General features: G+C 35.8%; 1 protein-coding gene across 1 annotated transcript in view; it reads left to right on the plus strand.

Annotated features, from left to right (window-relative positions):
• The first annotated feature begins 465 nt into the window (after positions 1 to 465).
• LOC123555064 (protein FAM43A-like) overlaps positions 466 to 27572 on the plus strand; it is a 39987-nt gene continuing 12880 nt past the window's right edge. The window contains exons 1-4 of the mRNA XM_045345609.2: positions 466 to 661; positions 891 to 990; positions 5314 to 5698; positions 7646 to 8437. Coding sequence (XP_045201544.1) covers positions 5341 to 5698; positions 7646 to 8430 — 1143 coding nt within the window. The 5' untranslated portion in view covers positions 466 to 661; positions 891 to 990; positions 5314 to 5340 and the 3' untranslated portion in view covers positions 8431 to 8437. The remainder of the gene's footprint in view (positions 662 to 890; positions 991 to 5313; positions 5699 to 7645; positions 8438 to 27572) is intronic.

Consider the following 27572-nt stretch of genomic DNA (forward strand, 5'->3'; position numbering starts at 1 on the left):
TCACAACCCATGCAACCCAGTTTTAAAATAGTCACAGTAGAGGTAAGAGCAGAGCACTCTGCCCCTCCCCCCTTACCCCCCCCCCCCCCCTCCCAACGGTAAGAGTGGGGGCAGGGGCAGCTACCTCTCCCATTTTACACACAATTCAAATATGGGTGGGTTTAGCTGGTCAGACTCCTCCCCCCTCCACACAGCCCTCACTTTGAGACCGATACTGCTGCCTTTTTAGTATATTAATGCTCATAAATACCAGAATATAAGCCATAATTAACGTGTTCTTTTTTTTCATTTAAAATAATTCTTATTTATTTACGTTCAACTTACTGGTTATTTTGAAAAAGTATTTCTTTTACTTAAACCGCAGCGCCGCTGTGTTGTCCTTATTCATCCTACTATCGATAAATAACGAGATACTCCGAGCAGAGAAGATAACCAATCAGCGACATAGTTACTGTCACATGATTTCAGGTAATGACTTCCTGATTTATGTACACAGCTACCACAGGTGAAAAACTTACCTAGGCCGATTTGTCAAAAATTCTGTAGATATTTTTTACCGTTTTGTGACAAACAGAAATTTATCACGCGAGTAACGCTATTATAAAAACCGTGAATGTGTAAAATAACATGTGCATAAACATCGGATAAATAAATTCTACAGGTGTGTTTAACTTCTCGAATAAAACTGTGAAGTTTTGTCTACATGTTTTGGATCAGTCAACCGTGAATTTATTGCTATACAAGTTATTTTGTAGATATTTATCAAAGTTTCAGACAGTAAACACAGATCTGTTGTTCAAATATTAAGTATTTTACATATTGGATTTACATACTGTTGTTGTGATAAAGGAATAAATGTGTTTATTTTATTTTGTTTGTTTAAAAATTAGGACATTTTCGGTGAAATAGGTCAATTGACGCACCTGTCATCTGTATAAGGTTGTGTATTCATCAAAGGCAGTCACCGCTGGACAAGTTATTACGAGTGAGGTATGCACCTATATCAATGTTTATCTAGATATATATGTGATATAGCTATAATATGATACGTATAAAATGTATTCACGTTTTTTACAACTTTTTTGACAACTTGATAAGAAATCCGACCAGTATTAGTACCTAATCATGTAATAATAATGTTATATAGAGCGAATTAGAAACTGACCTAATTAATTTGTTACATAAAATTCATAAGTGTCCCATTAATCAGGAAAAAATGCAAGAGTATATTCTAGACATAGTACTAGAGATCAATAAATGACACAAATATTAATCCCAAAAATTAATACAAAGTTATCTTAGTAATAGGAGTCAGTGCATTAAGTTAGGTCAATTTAGCAGTGATTTTAAAGACATCTATAAAGGAGTTCCTCAAGGTTCCATTTTAGGGCCGATTCTTTTCAACATCTTCATAAACGATATCTTTCATTTTGTACAAGTTAGTAAATTATATAATTATGCTGATGACAACACTCTGTCACATGCAGACCATGATATTAATACTGTTGTAACTACTTTGGAAAATGATAGCTTATCACTCATTAAATGGTTTTCAGATAATAAAATGCAGGCAAACCCAGACAAATTCCAAGCTATTGCTATTGGTAATAAGACAAAGAAATGTAATATTTCCTTCAATCTAGATGATAACATTATTCCATGTGATGAGGAAGTAAAACTATTAGGAGTAACTATAGATTTTAAACTTAATTTTCATTCTCATGTTTCAAGTATTTGCAAAAAAGCATCTAGGCAGTTGAATGTATTAAAACGCATTGGACATAATCTATGTAAATTAGGTAAACTTAACATTTATTACTCATTTATAATGTCAAATTTTAACTTCTGTCCATTGGCTTGGCATTTCTGCGGAGAAACTAACACTAAGAAAATAGAAAAAATACAAGAAAGGGCTTTACGTTTCATCTATAATGACTACTGTTCAGATTATGCAACTCTTCTAAATCAATCTCGGCTTCCATCTTTGAAAGTTAGGCGTCTAAGGACAATTGCTATTGAAACTTTTAAAATAATTAATAAACAGACTCCAGCTTATCTTCATGACCTTATAAATATTGATAATAAACCTTACTCTTTTAGGTATACAAACACTGCAGAAGTGCCACAGGTAAGGACAACAAGATATGGTAGCAACTCCTTCCGTTCTTGCGCTGCCAAGCTCTGGAACTCCTTTCCTCAACATTTTAGAGACGAGTCGAACCTAAATCAGTTCCGGAGCTTGATCAGTGCTTGGAACGGACAGAGTTGCCGCTGTTCTTGTTGTGCCAACAATGCATAACTGTTGCTACTGTATTTATGCCAATGCTTCTTATGTACTGCATGTCGTTTGTTTTGTTTACTGTTAACTTCAATACATAGCTTTCCAATTGCATACTTCAGCATGCCATTGTTTATTTGCTCTGCTAGCTTATAGTTGTGCTAGATACCAATTATATGCTTATGTATTTTGCAACCGGTAACTGCTTTGTTCTTTGCTTAGTTTGCATGTTTCTGTTTAAATTGTATATGATTTAGTTTGCATTTTTACAGAAACTATTTAATATATTACCTGAGAGATAGGTGCTAATCAGGTCTCTTTGAATCTGATTCAAGGTGATATTTGATTTTTGAAGACATTTTTTAGCTGGTGCACTCTTGTGCTTATATTAATTTTTTCAGAATTTTACTGATTAGATCTTAATTTATTTTTAGACTTTGGTCAAGATTAGCACAAACCTCTCAGCTTTTACATTGTATAATTTGAAGTCCTGCAGTTGTATTATGTATAATGTGCTTTTATGCTTGATAATTCATGTGCTTTTCTATGTGCTTATTTGTTTGTATTGTAATGTGACTGTTATTTGTTAAGTCGGCTAATAGCTATTCATAGCTAATGTTATTATTGTTTACAACCCGACTATAAATAAAAATTTGTATCTTGTATCTTGTATCTTGTATCATTTACCTGTACACTGCATGACACAAATTAATATGCATAATGAAGTAAATGTATGGTTAAAGTCAGTTTATTCATAATTGTAATGTCGATTTTCATGGTAAATACTGAAGAGTTTTTTTTTTGTGTTTTTATCTGTAATATGGGGTGTGGTACAAATAACATTATGTCTAAATTTCAGCTTAAATAGTGGATCTAATTTTATTTTATTAGACTTAAAACATTTTCTGATGTCATACAATAATCATGTATTTGACATCATTTTTACATTGAGATAAGTTCTTCCCCCAATAAACCAGGTATAATTGAGGATTAAATATTTATCAATGACTTGATAGGTATGACTATCTGCAAGAGCGGCTACACGGAAATTAAATAAGAAGTTTCAAAAAATCTTAAATAATATGCTTCGAAATGATCAAATCTAGGCATATCAGCAACCAGCATTATTTCTTTATTTTTTTCATAATCTTAACATTCTAGGTACTCTCTATATATATTCATACTTCTTTTTGCTCAGATAGTATTGAGGTAAATCGATAGCACCCATGATATGATAGTATTTAAAAGGTACCATTTCATTTACCGGGTGCCTTTGTCTGTTTATCGAACTGAGAGATCACCTAAGGTTATCGATTTAACTTATGATAAAATTGAACACAATTTGTTTGGTAATTGCCGGTTTTCCAATAACAATAACAATGGTTTGATCCATTTTCTGTCCTGTTTAATTTTCAAACATGTGAATGTATTCTTACGTAAATGCATGAGAATAATTTGACAGGTAAAGAAATAGGCCCAAAACATGTTCATTGTCAGGAAACGGACCATGCCCAATGTCGGCAAAACACTGCTAAAATTCATGAAAAGAGATGTGAACAAAGAGATTGCCAGCAAATGAGATAGCTTGTAACATACAATCAGACGGAACAAAAACGTTTTTTTCCATTCAATGCCTAACTTCCTTTTTGTAATGTGTATAGTATGTGTATACACTTGCCTTTATAACATTTTTTTATGCTAAGTACTTACATAAAGTGTTACTGTTATGGGGACAAAGGCGGTCAATCTTAATTTAATCCTTTATTATCCGGATCGTTATACTCCAATAAATAATTAATTTTCTTTCTCAAAAGAAGGTCATCTGCACGTAGAATTTTATTTGTCCCAATAGAAGACATCAAAGGTAGTCTTTAATAGCATTATAGAACTTAAAGACGTATAAGTTTGCTTTGGATTAAGCGCCGTATTTTAACAGTATTCCAGTTATATATATGTGTAACGGCAGGCAGTTAACCTAACCAGTGCATCTACGAAGTTTGTACAAGTACTAACCGTTCTCCGCAAGAAACTGCCAACTTTCCTATATATGGCATGAATCACAGCCTGGTCGATGAAGAATTATTTTAGACACATTGTCAGATTGTCTTTTATCAATCGTCACGGAGAACAAAGGCCTCGCCTGAGGATCGAACTCACGGCCGTGCGGTCCGTTGATCTGCGCCGTCCATGATATTGAGCTAAGCAGACAGACTCCCTGAAATTTTGATATTCTCGTGTATTGTTGCTGTGTATTATGATCCACCAATCTATCTATGAATACTATACCATTTCCGAAGTAATTTCAAGTCAGACAGCATATTATAGAAAAAATACGCGTATAGGGAATTATTTTGGTTATCGGATTTTCTTCATGTATATTATTTTATCGGTCACAAAATAAATAAATGCATGTTTGAAAATAACAGTATTTTACGAATGAAAGTTTGTAATTATAGGCTACTAATATAATATATTAGCAATACAGATTAAACTAACTGCAGACAACCTTCACAGCGAATCATTTCTGTTATCGTAAAATATCCTTAAACTTATTGTCTCATTTAGGGGCCTCCGTGGCCAAGTGCAGATAAGGCCACTGATTTTGAACCACCACATGCCCCTCACCGATGTGGGTTCGAGCCTCACTGGGGGCGTTGAATTCTTCCTGTGAGGAAGTAATCCAGCTAGCATACGGAAGGTCGGTGGTTCTACCCAGGTGCCCGCCCTTGATGATGATTGTGCGCGGATGGGCACTTGGGGTCTTCCTCCACCATCAAAGCTGGAAAGTCGCCATATGACCTATAATTGTGACAGTGTTGATGTAACGGTGCGAATCAACAAATAAATAAATATTATTCATGACCGAATACATGTACTATATTTTTAGTGTCTTTTGTTTTTCTTCTCCAAAATTCAAAACAACACATACCGCGAATTTATTATTTTTTTCGGAAAAAAATCATAAATCTAACAGTTAATCACAGTACTCGAAATGACCAGATTTGTAAAGATGTTTTCATGTTGTTTTTTTTCAGATGTCCTGATAGTAACTTCCTAAATTAATGCTAGATGTAATTCAAGCAGACTTCAAGCAGACGACAAAAATGAGTCTCTTTAAAAAGAAGAAGAGCCTTGTCATAAATGACGTAGATCCCGTGTACAAGGTCAGGTACCTAGGTAACGTACAGACCGCCATGATGAAAGGTGATGGCTGTGTCGACAAACCCGTGGGTATAATTTGGAACAATTATCTTCGAAGCACGAGCCCTGGCCTCGATATGAAACTGACATTGACCTCTTCTGGTCTCAAGGCGTTCACAAAGGAGCAGGGATTAACAGAATATAGGGCACATAGGATATCATATTGTATAGCTCACCCGGCATATCCGAAATTGTTCATCTGGGTTTACAGACACGAAGGTAGGAAAACTGAATGAGCCGCACCATGAGAAAACCAACATAGTGCGTTTGCGACCAGCATGGACCCAGACCAGCCTGCGCATCCGCACAGTCTGGTCAGGATCCATGCTGTACACCTTCAAAGCCTATTGCAATTAGAGAAACTGTTAGCGAACAGCATGGATCCTGACCAGACTGGGCGGATGCGCAGGCTGGTCTGGATCCATGCTGGTCGCAAACACACTATGTTGGTTTTCTCATGGTGCGTCTCAAATACATAGTGTCAGAATCATGTTTGAAATATCTGATTTCAATAATTGTCCGAAAACATTGAAAATAATGCTAGATGCTGCGGGCGAAAACCTCACAAAAATGGTTAAGACACATGATAATAACTCTAAAGATTTCAAGACTTTTTTGAAAAAAATTGCATTTGAAGTATCTTGCAGCAGGAAGAAGCTGTGCCTGAATTTTCACAGTTCCGTTCGATACAGGCTTGTACTTGCTATGTTTGATAGATGTTTTCAAGTATTTTGTTTTATCCAGAAAAGAGAATAACAAATTCAAATCAGAAAAAGTGATTTGTTTTCTACATTAGCAGTCGACCCTCTCCAGTTTTGTTCTGGCATGTACAAAAAGCAGGTCTATGAATTAGTCGGACAACTTCCACAATGTTTCGTCTTTAAAATGCAAGATTGAGAAGGTCAAAATTTAGACTGCCCTCTGTTCCGGTTTGTGGTAAATCAAGGTTGTTAATTGGTAAACTTAGCTAATTAAAACATTTATAGCGACTGCAGACCCGCTGTGTCACAATGATACTTCGTAAACACCCGTTGAAAATAACGAGGGCGATTTCAAAATCATCCAAAATCGTAACCTTGTTCAGGTCTGTAAACAACATCACATGATGTATCAGACATGTAGTTTTTCTATTTTCCCCCAAAAATGTCGTTCACAATAATTTATTTCCCGCTTTTTTTTCAGACGACGATTGCATACATTGAGCTATATATACCTAAAATATACCTATATTTTGTATATAATTTATACGTTGGTTACCCATCCATGTAAGTACATGTCGTCATAACAACCGGTTTTGTTATTTTTGGTCCAGGATGTGTGATATGACTGTCGTCTGACGCAAAGACATTAATATAAACTATGGACTGTTTCCGCTTACTGTTTCGCTCGTCAGACATATTTATGGAAATATTTGGCCTTCACTTTGCCTACATTGTCTTTGCTTTCAGTCCAACCGTTTCTTTTTTTTTTGTCAAGTTTCAGCTGAATATCTTGACAGACTGTCTGTTTAGGGACGTAACTATTAAATTGTGTTGATGAACTGGGCTTGTTAGTGAGAAGTTTATAACCGTCTGCAATTTTATGGTGCTTGTCTGATAAGGCTATTTTTACACAAGTTTCATTTTATGAATTCCAAACAACAAAAACATTCTAAAGTTTTATAACAGCAAAGCCTACGTATATATTTTGCTGTGTGAAGCAAAATTAGAACTCTTAAAGAGAGGACTCTCCGCGGCCACTGACTTGGAATCACTTGCCCCCTCACAGATGTGGGTTCAAGCCTCACTTGGGGCGTTGAATTCTTCCACATGAGGAAGCCATCCAGTTGGCTTACAGAACATCTATTACAGAAGGTCGGTGGTTCTACCCAGGTACCCGCCCTTGATGAAATAATGCACGGAGGGGCACGTGTGGTCTTCCTCCACCACCAAAGCTGAAAAGTCGCCATATGACCAATAATTGTGTCGGTACGACGTTAAACCCAACAAAAACAAAAGCTAACATAATGATTTCGTTGTTAGATCGTCAAACCTGACCTTTTCATATTTCATATAGTATATCTAACTATTCTAAGCAACGAATTCATTAAGAATCTTGAATCACGTTTGAGATGAACATTTGCATATTCGTAAGAGAAGAATAATTTGCCTTTTAATTTATTTATAGGTAAGAGAATGAAGTTAGAGCTCCGATGTCACGCTGTGTTATGTAAATCTGAGGCCAAAGCGAAAGCTATGGCTGTGCAGCTGCACGATAAAATATCATTTGCTCTAAAAGAATTCATGCGTGAAAAGACACGAAAACAGAATGCTAGACTGACCTTACAAAGAACAAATTCTTTGCCTTTACATGGCAACTCCGTTGTGCCTAAAAGAACTCAAATGTTGAGCACAGGGCAGAATTTTAAACCACCTATAAGTAAATCGAACACGGCACCAAAATTAGGATCAATTCACGAGGATCACGAGCATGAAGATGACGTCATTTTAGAAGAGGACGAAGAAGAGGAAGAAGATAGCATTGACGGGGATACTGACAGAATACCCTCCCCGACATTCAACGCCCTAACATTACATGGGCATGACAAAAGTGAATTAGATTATAGTAGTGAAAACATGTCGGAGCGTGTGATAGATTTAGAAATTGGAAATAATATTGAGGAATTAAAACTAGACGGTGATGTGCAGTTTTGTATATCTCACGCTGGAGATTCGGATGAGGAGAGTTCAGAATCGGGATTTCACGAGCCAGATTCAAAAGACGGAAGTTTAACAGCGGCAGACGACAACTCTCTCGATGGAGAGGAAGTCGTCTGCGAAACGCCGAATGGAGAAGTGGACGAGACGCACGTGCCGATTAGTGAGGGTGCGCATGCGTCGTCAGAATGTACTGAACCTACCCGCGTGCCTTCCGGTTTAATTGCACAAGAAAATGAAGTGACAAGTTTTTAGTGATAAGGTAAGAAAATGTGTCAGTAAGTTAGATGTCTCATCTTGATGCGTCAGAGTAATGGATTGTCAAATGTTATATTCATACCGAAAATGCCCGGCGTAAGGACTATTTCTAGTCATACAGACTACTGAGGCTTAGCAAAACAATACATATGGGTCCGGTAGACGCTAGAGCGTTTTGAATGTCATGCAAAAACGCCATGTTTACCTTTAAAAAAGTAAAATAAGTTCGTTTCTATGCAAATATACAAATGAAATACTGATCGGGTGTTGGTGAATTAAATTAAAAGCTTTTCAAACGCTCTTAAGCTTTTAATTAACCAATTAAATTTAACTAATGCGTTAATTATCGTTGTATTTAGAGGTATTAAAATGTGTTTGTTTCGTAGATACGTAACTCATGCATTCAAAAGTCGTTTTGACCGAACTGTCAGTGTAGCCACTCCGTAACATTAAAGCCATACCACCTATTTTTCAAGAAATGTTTGCTGTTCTCGATTTAAATTTGATATTTCCACTACATAATGTGAAAAAATCATGTTCCATAACAGTATGTAGTGAGGCAATAGGTCAGGGTTATTTTAGGTCTCCCAACAGATTCATAATGAAAAAGCATTTTGTTTTTCGTTTTGTTTTATGAAAATAGACTGGCAACATGCAATACAAAAGGTACACTACGGATTTTTTTCTGCCTATTCATATTTCTTTGTGGAATCGCCTATTTACAGAATGCAGCCTCCAACCACTGTAGTAGATTTTTGTTTGACAGAAATACATGTAATATATTTTGAAGCAATGAGTCGTGCTACATAGTGAAAATAACGGTCAAGATCAGTTGAAATTAAACCTTACTATGCTGGACACGACTGATTATGCCTTTGCGACCAGTGTAGACCAAGATCAACCTGCACATCCGTGCAGTCTGATCATGGTCTACACTGTTCGCTATTCAGTCAGTAATTTTTCAGTAAACACCCATTCGAATGATAAATGGTACTGTCAAAATTGGAAGATGGACAAGTCCACTATAGAAATTTAGCGTGGTAAGGGTTAAGTCTGCAGTACTACTAGTACTTCATTTATGTTGGGCGTTTACAGTAAGACTTCACTACTGATTTTATAATTGACCTTAAAATCGAGATCGCTGGCACCCGGAAGTCTGGCCGCAAAATGCATAGTCAAGAATCTTTATTTTTTTCTCATAGATTTCAGCAGTCGTTGGCACATCAAAACTGATATTTGATATATCCAGATAGATAAGCCCTAGCGATTCCGGCCAGTCATTATGCATTCGCTGATATTTTTTTTAACAGTGACGCTAACAAATATCTGCAAAAAAATCCCGATCTAACCAAAAATCAAAATAACGATGAATAATTATATTGCAATGTTTGAAGCGAAAAATGCAAAGTATAAAAAAATCGTGTCTCCACGCTGTTAAAATTACAAGATAGCAAGACAAACGAGTTGTTCGGTAGAGCGAACACAGGGACGGGAATGTCACACCGCGTCATAAAAACATCGCGGTGACAAATACTAACCTAATACATTACATCGTAGGTTTTTTATTATTATGCACATAACGTATGGTATGAGAAATGTGAGGGGGGATTTTTTTTGGTGAATACAGGAAGAAAAAAGTTATCATTTTGCACGGGCACTGGACATTTCATGGCTGTATAATCATGGAGTCCAAATGCTCTGATAGCACATGTGCAAGTAGAACTTCTTCTTGGTTCTTGGTTTGCTTGTGTTCATAATTCGCACATTTAAGAAAGTTTACATTGATCCCTGCATAGTTTGAACTGGCGCCTGTCGGGTTGATTGGCCCATAGCATATCCACAACCCCAATGGTTGTTTTACACATTAATGTACTTTCGAACTGAAAATAAACTACTTTTCACAACCTTTGGGGAAAAAAACCCCACAAAGTCGAGCGTTATATATATATATATATGTTTGATATATGAAGATAAATGTCAGCTAGGTTTTATTTCAGTTTTACCTGAAACTGAAAGTGTCATTTTATTTCAGAGAATAAAACTGTATTCACTGAAAGGATTATGTAAAGTCATTATAAACTATTCATCGTATTTCAGTTTGCATAAAATATGCGGGTTTTAGATTTTTTTCGTAACGGTTACTAGGCAACACCATAAATCAAACCTATCTTTTATTATATTTTCGCAATGCGGTTAATACAATAAATATATATGATGAATATTTATATAACATAAACACTTGCCTATATAATGACTCTATACAATCAATGAAAGGCTGTTTTAAGTTATTTCATTAACAAACGCTTTGCTGGTGACAATTTTTGCTATTCTCCGCATGTTTACTTACACCGTATTCCCGATGCATATAAACTGCTATTCAGACGATATTAAATCATTTGGGAACTTGAAAATTTACACAAAGAATAAGGAAAACTTTTTATTTTTAAAAAAAATCATAAAAGCGTCTCTTTTATGAACATGTTTCCGCTAACTATGACAAGATGACAACATGTGCAAAAATGAAATAGGTCAAACAGATAGGCAAATCGTCTAGAAACATACATATTTTTTGCCATGTAACTTAGGTCAGATTTGAGGCCATACAACATGTTTATGTAAGATGAAATATACTTTATACGGATAAGTAACGTGTTGACTAAATCATGTCCTGTAAAAAGAACATTGTATGATTGTGGTTTTATACCTGAACTGCACAGACAGTTAAAAATCTGTTAAGTACGCTATTGCAAGACCTTTCGAGTTGCTGTTTAATCGCAATAGGTCTCGTGCTAATGAAGACGAACTTAAACTTTCTTATTCCGTTTATTATAAAGATGCATTAATTCAATAACTGTGGTTTTCACTTCCGTTATGACTGGAATGTTCGAAGAGAATATTCATGTTACATATGCGTAAATGATTCATAAATGTACAAACAAATTAAAGATTGTTACATGCACGGGATGCCCCCGTGACCAAATGGTTATGACCACCGTCTCCTAATGATGTGCCTCACATCGCTGTGGGCTCGAAATCCCATTAGGGGTATAGACTTCTTTAAATATAAGAGAGCCATCCAACAGGAGTACGGAAGGTGGGTGGTTCTACATGGGCAACCGTGCGCGCTTGAAATAATGCCGGAAGAGCACAATAGGTCTGCATTCACCATTAAAATCCTGAGAGACGACGTATATCTTAAAATTGTATCGGCGTTAACCCGGCAGACAAATACTGCAAGTAGATGAAAAGAAGAAAATATTTAGGTTTACCTCTTTACTAACTTTCATATTTTAAACTAGCAACAGAAACCGCTTTCTAATAGCGCTTGAAACTGATATAGCCTATGTTGAAATTCCTTGTAATCTTTGATGTGTAACTTATGGCTAATTGTTAACCAAATTATGAACTGAAATTTGATACAGGCGATATTGTATTGAATTTAGTGCAGTATAATTTCATAAAAAATATACTGAAACTTGAAGTCTTCTTTCCTCAAACTGCATGTTGCACGAAATATTTAAACAAGTGTTGTAAGAAGTTTACTTTTTACACTGAAATATTCGTTAGTTGAAAAGATATAAACAAAATATGTTTTCGATCTTTGTATATTGGCGGAAAACGAACCTTCGGTTTTATTTACAAGTAAACCAACTTAACCTACACGCAAAGCATGTTTAGATTGTATTTTTTAAATAAACAAAATTGCTGTCATACATGTATGTAAATGTCTACATTAAGTGTTCAAGGTCGCTTTTTTCCATATCATTATGTTCAATCAACACAATGTTTATCACGATTTTTATCAGCGATCATGAAATTGTTCAAATATATTTTGCAAATGTCGTGTGGGATACATGACCTGATTATAAGTCGAAATATTGATACATGCTGATGTATTGTTGAGCAACAAGATTTTACGGTTTAGGCACGAGTGAGCTTGGAATTTAGCCTCAGCCCTTAATATAGGCAAACAATTCAGTGTACAATACACCGCAGATGTAAGCAATAGAATATGAAAAGAACGCAGTAGGTGATCAATTTTCTAGGGAAAATGGAATTTGAAGAAAAATTAGTTTTTTTTTTCATTTCTGTCTTACATATTGTTTTAAGTGGGAGGTCAACAAGCCTGTAATGTACGTTACTTAGGTTCAATGACCTCAAAATTGCAACGTTGAAAAAATGTATACAGCAAACATTTGACTCCATTAAATGAACCGTGAGTTATCATCGGACAAATTTGGCCGAAATTGTGGACAAAAGTAATGGCTATCTTTAGTACGATCTGAGGAGATTTTAGTACCTTCTGCAGATAACTCCATGCCCAATTTAGACACTTTAAGTGCGTACGGCTTATAAACTCCAAATCGTTAAATATATTCTTAAGTTCGATTGTGAAATAGTTTTGGACCAAGGCACGCATGATTATCGTAAGGTGAATATGATGTTAATGATAGAGAATTTACGATAGACGAGAATAGAAACATTTTATTGTATGAGCTGCCATCTCGTATCTTTCCTGTATGGCAGCAACAAGGGATGGTCGCCTGGTTGTCAAACTGCCATACTTTTATAACGAAATAATTTCTTAATAAGATATTATTAGATATACGCAATGAAAACATATTTCTCGGACTTAAACAGGAGGAGGTCAGAGCTCGAGTATCTACTTCGTACGGGTAGATTTGGGGTCACGAGTCCGACCATTGGGTTCTTGCTCTCCATGGCCTTAACTGCGGGGAAAGTATTCAATAAGAATTTTAGTTGACAGGTATAATAATTCTACCAAAATTAAGGAGTAAAAAAGAAACAACACACAGGAACAAGTATCAAAGGCGTGTTTTAAGAAACATCTTGTAAAGTAGTTTGATACGCTCACATCATTTGAAAATGAAGTACTATACGAAATTTTGAATTTCAACATTTAGACACTTTAAATTATCACCTTCCTTAAACAACCTTGAAACTTTAAGCATTGTTTAGTCAATGTTAGTACAGCATGTCTTCACCATACGTTTTATGTGACAAATTATATACATTCTAAACTTTTTCGTTCTTCAAGAATAATAATGTGAAATGGAAACATATGTTGGGGTCAGACAAACAGTTGAATTAAGTGGTGGATCAGATCAGTTTGCAGAGTTCACACAGATACGCAAGATATATGAGCCGCGCCATCAGAAAGCCAACATAGTGGCTTTGCGACCAGCATGGATCCAGACCAGCCTGCGCATCCGCGCAGTCAGGTCAGGATCCATACTGTTCGCTAACGGTTTCTCTAACTGCAATAGGCTTTGAAAGCGAACAGCATGGATCCTGACCAGAATGCGCAGGCTGGTCTGGATCCATGCTGGTCGCAAACGCACTATGTTGGTTTTCTCATGGTGCGGCCCAATTATATTTCGACTTAAAAAACCCTGCAGTTTCATGCAAAGATGACATCTTTCGCTATTTTATATTTAATTGTTTTTCTTTGTGTTTTAAAAGTACCTCTTTCCCGGAAATGAACTCGCGTTGCTGACCGTGAGTTTTGCGTGCCCCCTATCTCAACCCCTATAAAATGAATTTGAAGATAAATGCAAGGTTTTATTCATAATGTGCAAGTTTTCTTTCTAGTCTGGCTTTTATCAAGGTCTCAAACGTTTAACATTTGCGTAGGTAGTGATATCACTTGTATCAGGGAGTGTTTAGATTGCACCATCCAAATATGTAAAATCTTGCTTTAGATTGTACTGCTGTTGTATCTAACTTTTTGTTTTGGTTTGCTTAATAAGCTGGTATTGAAATCATATTTTGTTCCAATCAAGTTTTAAAATCTTTGGAACACTTTTCAAACCAAATTCGATTGTCTATATATTTATGTCAATTTTTGTTAAATTCATAAGTTTATATAGATACGACTTCGCTATGTGCGACCACAACATTTCGAATATTTCTTCTATTTAGTTACTTATTGCGCACTTGTAAAGTTCTGTTCTATTCTGTTCTGTTCTGTTCTAAAAATTGTTAGCATTACATTTCAGTTAGAAATAGATAAATTGACAAATATGTATATAAACTGTTAATACTTCTTGTTATAAACATTTGAACAGGAGTATGAAATTGTAAAATGTACCATAAAGTTGAACTTGTGCCAGGACAGTTGTTAACTACTAGTCAAAACAAGGATACAAGTTTGTAGTATGACAGTTTAGTCCTCGTACAATCAACATTTTTCTTTCAAATAAGGGCGATAAAAATTCCGAACAACAATGTTATCATGTCTTCTTGTCCTAAAACATTCTGTTCACACAAAACGTTGCTGATACTTTTGTTTAAGGAGATGTGGCATCTAAAGACCTTACAGTTTTAAGACCATGGTGGCGACAGACCTTGACCTTTGGCTCTTGTGTTCTCATATATGGAGTGATAAAATTTTAAGTACTTCTTGTTTAACATTAATTTTGATAACCTGAATGCAATCAATGTTTACAATGTAGACACGAGAATTAAATGCAAAAATATCGAAGTTAAGCATTTTGATTTGAAAGACAAAATTTTGGATTTTTTTGCGCCGGTGGGGGAGGGGTGGATAAAAGTTCGCTATCCATCGTGTAAGTATGTAAATAGATATAGCCACAACACATGACAAAATATTTGAACAGCATAAAGGCTCACATTTGTTATATTTTTTTGCGCACGTGTACATGTTTGAATCCTTTAAATGTAATATATAATTTAGCACAAGCCCTTGAAATCGCTTGTATATTTACATATAGCTAGACAGTTTATCATTTTATCGGATGCTGATTTCTACGAAATTTCTAATCTTACGATTAATTTATACGTATACACTATCTCTTTCTATAAATTGAAAGTACATGACGCGAGTACATGAAAAGTACATGAAGGTTACACATAACCTTGTTGTCATACATTGTCAGTGACATTTTTGTTGTTTTTATCTAGTGCAGTGCGTACTCTAACGCTTGTTTTGACAGCTTAAACTGCACAAACTTAATCTTAATTGTTATATTTTGTCAGATTTAATGGTCAATTAATACCGTCTTAATTTCATGCAGTTGATGCACCGTATACACACGTAAAGACGTCATCATACGTTACGGTATTACCTCAGTCACACGCCAGCATCTTAATCAATGGTAGGAAGTCATGAATGATGAAGTTTTTAGTTTGCATGGTTTTTGTTTCTGTTATCGTTGCTTTGGTACAAAACAAGTTGATCACAGTGTGTTACATATTATTTTGACCTATATTTTTATGTCCCTGAAGGGAGGCATATTAGTTTTTAACTGTCCGTCCGTTCGTTAGTTCGTTAGTTAGTTCGTTCGTCACAACGTTAACCTTTTGCATGAAGGCACTTTACTCGCGAACCACTGCACCCAGGACCTTCAAACGTCACATGCTGATAGTACTTATTGAGGACACGACCCCTACTGACTTTGGGGTCACCAGGTCATAGGTCACCAGGTCAAAGGTCAAGGCGCTGCGGGGGCATTTGTCACCATTAGTGACAGCTCTTGTTATTGATAGTCATACAGTGCTCATGCAGTCCAACGTTTTTAACGCATTTTTATGCCCCCAGCATCTACTGATGCGGGAGGCATATAGTTATTGTCCTGTCCGTCCGTCCGTTCGTTCGTTCGTTCGTCCGTACGATGTTAACCAAATGGGACCGTTTCGTCTAGCATCAATACCTCTTACTAGAATGACTTGATACTATTGCAAATGTAACCTGTGACCATTCCTCATCTTCAGACATCACCTGACCTTAGTTTGACCTTGACCTCATTTTGGACTTAGGTTGCCTTATATGGGCCATCTCTTGGTTAACCAAATGGGACCGTTTCGTCTAGCATCAATACCCCTTACAAGAATGAATTGATACTAATACAGATGTAAACCTGTGTGACCATTCCTCATCTTCAAACATCACCTTACCTCAGTTTGACCTTGACCTTGACCTCGACCTCGTTTAGGTGCAAAATCTATCGACAAGGATGCCACTGGGGCGTAAAGCGTTTATTGAACGCAGCTCCTTGTTTGTTGTTGCTAAGATAAACTAAAGTAACACCATTTGCTTTTTATCATTACCGTGATTTGTTTTTATTAAACATGCGAAACTGTGCGCGGCATGCTGCATTTAATCAGCGTATTGGTCACTAGTTTGAACACCGGGCATGCACAGCATCCAGCGTTCAAAGTTAGCGTCTAAAGTCTCTTTAAGCCTCATTTCTCGTACCCCATTTATTTTGATACTGTTTAGTAGTATTGTATATCAAACAAAGGGAACCAGTCTTGACTAAGATATAATTGTATCAAGCGGACGATAAAAATCCCAACAAAATATGCTTTAAATAAAAAAGTCGCATATGCCGTAAACAGTGCTAAACTCAAAATTAGACATTGCATTAATTAATATTTATGTCTACATGAACGTAAATTTATGTAATTTTGCATGAGGTCATTCAGCTATATGCCATTTATAAGAGGAGGGGTTGTCTCCGCAAATAATGAATAATAGAGGACAATACATTTTGTGCTAATTAATACAATTATGAAACTAGTGGTTTCTGGATTCAAGGTTTCTTGAATATAGTACGTTGGATAGGGATTTTTATCATTCCAATCGGAAAGTAGCAAGATAGACCCTTTCGGGATTGATGCGTGATCTATTATTTTTTCATGAACTGCACGAATGGTTTATCCATGAATCCTTTCATAAATAACGGTCCGTAGCTTGTGCTGTTGATCGGTCTATAGTTGATCCACCCTGGTGTCTCCACTCCATCTATAGGTGTCTCAAATCCACGCCGTATGTGTATCCACTTTGGCGCCTCAGGTGTATCTCCTCTCTGGACCCTTTACTTTTGATGTATTCTCTCTACATTCGCCTGTAGTCCACATGTGTATTAACGTTGATGTCTCCACTCCAAATATCACTACTCCAGTATTTTCGTATTACGCACTAGTGGTCATGTGCCCATCTTTTTTCCAAATGCCATATTTTACCAAATTACTGTTTTATTAAAATATTCAGTTGTCAAAGCTATTGCCCGGGGAATGAAGATTGTGTTTATATATACCTTTAATGAACTTTCATTGAATCTAGAGATGGACATTCCAGACAAGGCTATAAAGACTGGTTGAACTTTTGCTCTGCCATTTGTCGCTGATCGCTATTGTAGATATATCATTATATATCGTTCAATCGCCCATTCATTTAGGACGTATCTGATTTCACAAGTACACATTGAGGTCACTGGTGCCGTGACTATTGTTATGTCCCGCACGTTTCATTGCCGGTATAAGTGACCGGTTACTTTCATCTCACACCGCCAGTACGAACATTTGTTCATAGTTTACTAACAAGTTTTGTCTTATCATGAAATAAGTTAGAAGTAATATAATTTTGTTAGAAAATAAATTTTATTCAGTTAGTAATTATTTCTACAGGTTTCACAAGGTTTTGTCCACTTTGATACATAAATTTAAGTATAGTTATTGAGTAAGGTAGATGTAGACAACTAATCGACTTCTTGTATAAATCGTCATTTAGTAGGGCACTGGCCTCCAGATCGTACAAAAAAGGGGATTTTTTTTTTAGATATCTAGAAATTAATGCTGTATTTCTAAAGAATGCTTTGAAACTTAGTTACTGACAGACCTTACATTACGGAAACACATGAGAATTAGTTGATTTTACTACATTTTGCGATGAAAATCGAAAGGCGTGTGTAACGCTTTACTCGAAGTAAATTGCCTCGATTATAAATATCTCTATTTAACGTGCATTGAACACTAAATCCTCTATAGCGGTATTGGTAACGACAGCGGAAAAACTATTGCCGCGGCGGTCTAGGTTCGATTCCCGACGCCGTCGTTTTTCTTCTTCTTGATTTTGGCATTTTAAAAATAGTTTATAAACAAAACCTCATATTCTAATGTCCATAACATGACCAAACTTCAATTTGAAAGAAAGATCATTTTTAGCAAAAATCAGGAGGCCGATGCTTTTAACACCGAATTTAACTGAAAATTAATAACCTAATGTCATGTAATGGAACACTTACTGATTAGCTTATCGGTCAGTAGTCAAAACTATTGACCGTCGGTCCTTCAAAACTCGTGCAACAGTCTTGACTGTTGACCGGTAAACCATTCAATTAGTGTGTACTATATTTAGTACTCATTTTGAAAGGAACGTTTAAAGTAATTAAATAATGCCTTGATATTTTCAAGTTATCTTTACTGAAATTACATAAAACCTTAAAATAATATAACAAAGCGCATTAAAGCAAATGTCATCCTCATTTGCGCAGAGGTTACTTGTATGCAATCTCTTGTTTTAATTATTGTCTGTTTGATGAAGGCTGACGCTGCAAGTTCTGTTCTAAATTATAAGTAGATTTCTCAGTTTTAATTACAAATTTAGCGTCTGTGACTTGATGCATTATTAGAGGCGTTTCAAATTAGCACGCGATGTTGGTTTATATTTGACAGTTTAAGCTGCTTGGGTCTGCGTCAGGCTGTTTTCAGTCCTTCACACTTAAGATGTAGAGAGATGGTGGCGATGATGTTATTTAATTGGTTAAAGGTTCAAAATGGTCGCCAAGATATGCATTGACTTAAGGGAAAAAACTGCACAAAGGGGCTTCACTTTCGGACAGTTCAACGCCTTTAAAAACTCACCATTTTTTTTAAGAACTTTGACATATCTTCCTATTTGATGCATTTGCAATAATGTACCAGTGCTGAAATTTCACATAACTAGGTTTTTCATAGTTTTCATCATTTTTTTTTTATTTCTTTACAAATGGCATTCTTTTTTTTAAAGGGGGACAACTTTTTGAGTAAATTTTAAGTATCCAGTCGAACGGGGTTGTTCGTTTACCAGATTTTTCCGTGGTTTGGTGATACACTGCTAAACATTACTTCTTAACGTTTTAAGTGCCTGTGTACTTACTTAGATTGTTTTGGAATCCTACACGGTAGATTTTATTTCGTTTTCATATAAAATAATGAGAGTTCATAATTTTGCACATGGGATTAATTACTTGAATTATGAATTACTGGCAGCAGAGTCTCGATGATTGCCAGGCCATACATATGCTTGGTTCCTGTGTGTTGAAGGATTCGCTGAATAAATGAAAAAGTTCTGTTCGTTCTGTTCGTATTTTAATTGTTTGTTTCATACGATATAAAGATATCAAAATATAGAGAATGTATCTCGTTTTTCCTCTGTTAGAAAGCAACAAAAAATTTTGTTCAAAATTTTGATTGAGACCCTAAAGAAAGGTTATTAGAGAAAACAACAGTTTTTTTGTTGGAACTTTAAATGAAAATCTGTTTGAAGCTAGTAGACTGTATGGTGGGGCCTCCGCTGCCAAGTGGTTAAGGTCGCTTTGTTGGAATCACTTGCCCCTCACAGCTGTGGGCTCGAAACCTCTCTTTCGAGAGTAGAAAGAGTGTAGAAATGTTTATGGAGCCGCTGGAAAAAGTACCAATTTAAGTTTATCACGTAGAACTGAACACTAACCGGGATATCAGCCGCGACCAGGAACCGAACCCGGATCTCTGGCGAGATAGTCCAGCCTGTTAACCACTGAGTCACTAACTCCCTTGAAATGAAGTCCGACACGTGTCCGTTCGTACACAAATATGAAAACATAACCCTTTCTGTCATTGAAAAAATGGCATTTTCTTTCATTTTAGCCTCGTTCGTGATCTATCAGCAGACGATATAAAATCAATTATACGTAATATTTTAGACGCTTCCAGATGTAAAGCGATTTTCCACTTAATGAGAATCTGAGATATTTTATCGAATATATATCAAATTTGAACCCAATTTACTTTTATTTTTTTTATCTTGATTGTTATGGAAATGAACAGTATGCGACAGAAGCGATCTTATAGAACAAATTCCGCGAGAAGGCACGAGCTGGTTTCGTGCTTGATTACCCTGAGTCACGGATCTTCAGAAATTAAAAGCTTTTACGTATAGAATTTAAACAGCTAACTTATTGTAACAATTAACTAATCTGTATTATTCTAATTAAGAATTTTGTTGAAGTAAATTAAGGCTCGTCTACACTGTTCAAGAAAACTTGCACAAGATATAAATCACAGCAACTTGTATAGTGTAGACAGTACATTGTGTCCCCCATTAGTGTCTTTTTGAGTGGCAGTTTCCAGATAATTTTCGGTTACAAGATCTTGTAGCGTTTAGAACTCATCCTATTTTTCTTGGATGGTAGTGCTGTCAAATGCTCTGATAAAGGGTTTTTGATGAGGAGCACCTGCCCAGTATGGTATTTTGTTTACATTTTTTCATTAAATGTGTATTGAGATCTAATAAAACCATCATTGAATGTTTGGCTTTTATGATTTAAAAATAAACATGGCAGTGTGGACAGCAGAAAAAAAAGATGTTTTAATTGAATGACATGCTCAAAAGCCAAGTTTATATAATTCAGTAATAAAACTATATCTAGTACTCCAGTGGAAGAGTAACATCAGCAAGTTCGGTGTTCTCAAAAAGTATTTTTACATTATCAATGATGTTTTTCACAAGGTTACATATTAACAAAATGTGACTGTTTTATCATATTTCCTGAAATAATATCTTTTAAGTAGCTTTGTTCTTCAACTGGATATGCATCACTTCAACTAGAGTTTTTCTCAGTGTTTTCACCAATGATTCATTTTTTAAATGTACAAATATTTGATCTTTATAAACACTTTGTACCGGTATCATTTCGGCCATCTTTTTTATTTACCTGTCATGATCTCCCTCCATTTAAAATTAATGTGTGTTCCAAGTTCAAGAAATATTGCAAAGTACTAATTGCTTGTACAAGATATAAATTATCTAGTGATTTATGGGCCCTACAAGATTTTCTTGAATAGTGTAGACGAGTTTATGTTTGTATGCGAATGAAAGGCTTCTGCTGGAGAAGAAACAGAATACGGAAGTTGGTAGCAGAGTTGATGCTTAAATGTAATGCAGGTTATATGGTTTTGATATAACATTTTATAAGCTCAAGTAATGCGTTTTTCTGAACATTGTCTAGATTTGTTCATTGGCAAGACAGAGCCCCAAGATCTGGCCTCCATTGGCAAGACAGAACCCCAAGACCCGGCTTCCACTGGCAAGACAGAACCCCAAGACCTGGCCTCGACTGACAAGATTAAACCCCCAAACCAGTCCTCCATTTTCAAGATTGAGACCTAAAACATAACCTCAGTTGCCAAGATTAATTCCGGAAACCTGACCTACATTTGAAGGAATGATCCCTAACATGTTGCCTTCATTGGCACGGTTGAACCCAAAAGTTGACCGTCATTAGTACCACTAACTTGGCCTCCATTCGCAAGAGTGGGCCTTAATGGTAATACTAAACCCCAAATCTTCGCCGTCATTCTCAGTTTTATCGTTTTAAAACGTAGAGATGAAGAAAATCAGCGGAACTACTGGACTAGTATTATAGTCAATGATACTTTAAATGCCCTATCCGTTGTGTGGACATGGTTATCAGAAGTGTTGTTAGGTTTTGTGTTAAAAGTGGCTTGTTACACCGAAATTCAAACATTAAATACTAGTACTTGTAGTTATTGGAGTACTAAAATTAGTTATGTCCTAAACGCGTCGCTTTTATAAGTATAGGCATGGTTTAGTGTACGGTTTACATCTTTGTGACGAAACGGGTTACAGAACTCAGTCTCTATCCACACCCAACCTCTCTCTCATCCAGCAGTAGACTGACTGTGTTGAAGCGGGAAGCATTAAAGCTTTAAAATTTCGCTATTGCAGCCCCTGTCTCGCTATCATCCAGCAATAAATCCAGCAGTAAGCTGTTGGTAATTATAAAATCATGTACAGTCAAACCTGTGTCAAATATACCTCCAAAATACTCCTTTAAGACCGCTTATAAGGCTAGTATTTTCTCTTTCCCTTTACCATAGATTATTCAGTCTTGTAAATTAACCTGTTTTCAGAGACCGCCTATACAGCTACCTTTTCCGGCCGCAGGCCGGTATTGATTTCATCTTTACTTCCTGTAAATATCTGGGGTGAAGGTCATTTAACAGCTTGTTAAAACTGTACATTTTGGTTGGTGGATGAAAAATTCCACAAATATTTGAATGGAATCAATAATATTTTCTAAAGGGGTGTGCAGGTGCTCAGAGCTGTGTTGTTAGACAGTATAGTCCGTTGCAAGACTCCTATGGAAATAGCTTAAGACATAAACCCGAATCCCTTTGATAGTGAAACTGCGGCGGAGTTCGACACTGCCACTCTGATAAAGAATGATCTCACGTAAACGATTTACAGTCAACTGGTCCCCTAGTCAGCTCGTTCCCCCCAATCAACTCGTCCCCATTTTGGTCATTTCGTATCCCTTGATGATTTCAAAAATGGTCATTTGGCTTTTCGGCCCCTCCTTTTTAGTCGTATTTTTGTCTAAGTTTCCTAGATTATGTTTAATATAATTATGATGTAAAATAGGTGTTCTGTAAAATATGTTCTACATAAAAAAGCATGAAACTAAATCAAACTACATTTTGATACTTTTTGTTTCATTTCACAATGATGGTCTTTACATACAGGTTTAATTGTATACCAGAAATGACAACACATCTCATAACATGCATAAATTACGGGATAGTCAGAACATCTTTCGGTCAACTTTCTATTTAAGGCAATAAATAACATATTTTGAGGACATATATATGTTTTTTTGCTTTTATTCAACAGCGGTCATTTACCTTTTACCTTCAGTGCTTAACTGCATTTTTGCGTCAAAAAACAAACACATATGTTCTGTATTGAACAAAGTTTTGACGGGAGTGCATAAAGGTATATTGTTAAAAGTTTTGTATATTTGTTTTTTTTTTCTAATTTTAGCAACATTAGTTATCCGTTTTGTTTCAGTTTTTTTTTTTTGGAAAGAGTTGCTGACCGCTTTTGAATTAAAGATAGATAACAGATTCAAAGGATTTGGGATGTCTCGGTCATCTAGATAGCGGCGATATGTATTCTTAATTCACGATTTTATTGTTTACTGTAAACATGTATAAAGCAATGTATAAGTGTGTTAATGTAGGTCGGGTCACCATGCACTACACCTTCAGATTTTTGTCCTCTCTAGGGGACCTGTGTGGCTTATAGCTGTTAAGGTCGCCGGCTTCGATCCGTTTCTCTCTGATCGCTGTTGGTTCAACATCTCGCTTGGGGTTCAGACTTATTTCATGGGAGGAAACCATGTAGCTGGCTCACGGGAGGCCAGCTGTTCTACTAAGGTACCTGCCAGTGCCAGTAATAATGCATGCGAAAGGGCGGAAGGGCCCCTGGTGACTTCCTCCACTACTATGACTTGAAAGTCACCATACAATATGACCCATAACTGTGTCGGTGTGCAAAAACACTGTCTGTCCTATTCTCGTCACATGTTTTTTTTATTAAGAAACTGATATTATTTTTTATGTAAATCTGGAAAGGGCATTACCATTATAGTTGGATAGATTATATTTTATTTTTCGGAAAACCCACTATGTTTTTCTTTATAAGCTGTAATAATGTGTAATATGTAAAAGCCCGTTGTCATACATCAAGGTTCGAGTTTTTTGGCACAATTATTGAAACTATGTCTTGATCTTATATCTTATTAGATATACCTGTATCAATTCTGTCAAAATACGGCTTTTATTTCACAAGTAAATACGAGCAGGCAGAAAAAATCCGTATTGAATCTTTTGTTTTGCATGTTGCCGGACTACTTTCATTAATCAATATTCATGACCTGACCTAGTTCCGTAAATATGGCACACGAAAATCCCCCTTTTAGAGGAATATTTAGTCATACTTTGCTAAAAAATAAAAAGCTGAAGGTATAAAATAAAAAAGAGCTTCATCTCTCATCTGGGAAATTTTGTTCGGCTGTTGTTGATTTTGCCAGACAGGATCACACTCGCCGCTTATGCGACTCCTGTGATCCGGTCCGCAAAAATCCATTCGAGCCGAATACAACATCCCAGATCAAGTTACTGTTATAATAACTCTATTATTATATTGACCATTTTGGTTTGTACATGTAAGTGTGGGACAAGTTGTTAAAACATTCATTCACTCATACTCTAGTCGTCTGCGTGATTCTCTATGCATTAGCTGACTGACTAAAAAACAATTTATTTAAGTAATTCGATAAAATGGCATGCCGTCAACATCTAGCAACATTGTGTTCAAAGATCAATCGTAGATCCATTAACAGAAGACATTATCTCTGCCTCTCAAGACGCCACAATAAGCCTCAAGCTTTTAATGTCCTTGTTAAATAGCAGTAAAGGCTAATTCTACACGATAATTTGTAACTAAGTACGTTTTGCTTAATGATAACAAAATTGGTGTCACTAATATATCACACATAACCACAGAATAATGAATGAAGTCCAAAACAAGGCCACAACCAAAAAAAACAACAACAGCCGGAAAAGAATGTTTCGGCAATATTCGCATGTCAACTTCATGTTTATCATGTATACCGCGTTTCATTTCAGTCCGATGGAAACTAGGAGTTGAGTACAAAATGTCCTTGTGTAGTTGAAATACTAGTATTATTAAATCAAAAAAGGGCCATAACTCCAAAATATCGGATAAGAAAGTCCCGACGATATGCGCATGTCCACTTCATGCTAATGATGTACACATGTATACCAGTTTTCATTTCAAATCTATCGAAACCGTAGGAGTTTAGTACGGACGGACTCACGGAAGGACAGTTCAAACACTATATGCCCCTTGGTTAGCTAACATTATGTCAAATAGGGGTGATTACTCTATTAGAGTTATTGTTCTTCTATTTCGACAAGAGGATGGGGGGAAAATGTCGACTTACTCGCTTGCAAAGCGTCGTTTCCAGATCAAAATAATAGCATTCAAAGAACTTGACTTTAAATTAAAGTATCATTCTATTCATGTGCATGTGAATTCGGGGCATCAGTGCGAACACGTATGTTGTAGAGAAAAGGAAATACTCTTTGTTGTAATCTGACACAAATTGTGTCAAATACAAATGTAGATGAATCCAGTTCATTGTATGTATTAACCTATTCCGAACTCTGATCACTAATATTCGATGTCATAAAGTAATAATCATTTATCAAAGAACAAACCCAAACCACGTCAAGTTGTCAATATATTGACGTTTATTGCCGTTAATAGTAATATTCATACGGGAGGAACTTATTGGCGTTGCCTTAGTACAAACATTATACGCATTACACTACATCAAATAATTAAAATGTCTTTAAAACTGAAGAAAAAAATAAACATATCCTAAAATGGATCAGTTAATATACAAAATGTTTGTGACGGGAAGAAAATTAAGAACATGTTTCAGAAAGTTCCGTCAGGCAACAGGAATAATTTTCCTAGAAATAACGGTGTTTAAAAGTATGTGTAGACAGAATTTTTTGTCTAAATGTCATATAACTACTAGAAACTAAATTACAAAAAGTTATGACTATACACTCAAGAAAATAAAAACGCAACATCTATTTTTTTTTTGCTAAAGTCGATCTGTCACATATGCACGTGGATTACGTGCAGTTGTTTATGTAACTATATACCACCCGTTTTATTCGGATATACGGAAATTCGGTCGTTAGTGTGGAATACTGAATATCCGCAAAAGTCGTTCAATGATTATTTAATTGACAAAATAAAATCAGGTATATAATGTGTTATTTTTTCACTTTGCATTTAACGTTTTAGCATGTGATGTTACGTTTATGTGTTAATGTCACACGAGGTTTCTATCGCTGTATGTCTGGTATACTTCCAGAAACTCTACCGTTCCAAAATAACTGAATGTGTCTTGGTCTTCTCGCGTTACAACTCATATTCTTCACATGAATAAAAGTAGATAGCATTTTTAGTATGAATATGCTAAATATTTGAAAAGTCGAACAATTTTGAAAAAAAAAGTAAACACTTGATTTTAGTAAAAACATGACATGGATTCTTATTTTCAATGATTTACAACACGAGCTCCTCGTGCAAATTTGAAAGAAACCATTATATAAGTTATAATGATAAATGTAACAAAACATTTGCACACAAGTTGCAAAAAATGAAATACTAGTATATGCCATAAATGGACGTTGCGTTTTTTCTTTTCTTGAGTGTAGCCATTTAGGGCGTAGATGAAATAGAAATAATTAGCAGCTTAAAGGCAATCAGGCAATATACACAAATTGATCACGACTTTGTATCTTTTGTCATTCCAGTGTTTTCTGTGTCTATAATTTGCTATAATACCTATAAGCGGCTTAGCTTTATACATGAGACAAACCTAAAGATCAAAGTACTGCTTCCCTGAAATATATCAGTTTATGATCACGCGATCATTTTCCCATAAAAATGAGGAGAACCCGCAGTTAAAGGTTAACCAAAGCCAGATTAGAGTAAAACCAAATATCAGAAAAAGCACTGTGTTTTTAAGGTATCATTTTTGTCTCCCAAATATTCATAAAACAGAACATAACATTTTATCTAATTTTGGTTAGTTAGTGTTCACTCAGCCGTCACAGAAAAGAAATATTATGTAAGACCGGTTTCTTACTGTGGATGGGAACGTTCTATCTACTAAATGTATGTCTCGAGATATTCTTTAAAGAAAATAAGCCGAGGTTAAAGTATGGCAGCGGGGCCTCCGTGGCTGAATTTCTAAGGTCGCTGACTTCAAATCACTTGTGAGATTTTGGTTCGAGCCTCACTCGGAGCGTTGAATTCTTCATGTGAGGAAGCCATCCAGCTGGCTCACGGAAGGTCGGTGGATCTACCCAGGTGACCCCTCGTGATGAAATAATACACGCTAAAAACTGTTATTTTTTCAGGAAAACACCAGGCTGGGTTCTTCCTCCACCATCAAAACTGGAAAGTCGCCATATGACCTATAACCGTGTCGGTGCGAAAATTAGACCCGACAAAAGAAAAACAAAATAAAAACAGATGGCAGTACAAGGCCTTGTTTTGCAAGCCTCGTTGCACAAAAACTGTCTATGAAGATGAAGTGAAATATTTACAGTATACACCGCTTCAAAGTGATTTAATGCTCCTCAACAAATATTTTGATGAC

The sequence above is a fragment of the Mercenaria mercenaria genome, chromosome 7 (genome assembly GCF_021730395.1).
Source record: "Mercenaria mercenaria strain notata chromosome 7, MADL_Memer_1, whole genome shotgun sequence".
NCBI lineage: Eukaryota > Metazoa > Mollusca > Bivalvia > Venerida > Veneridae > Mercenaria > Mercenaria mercenaria.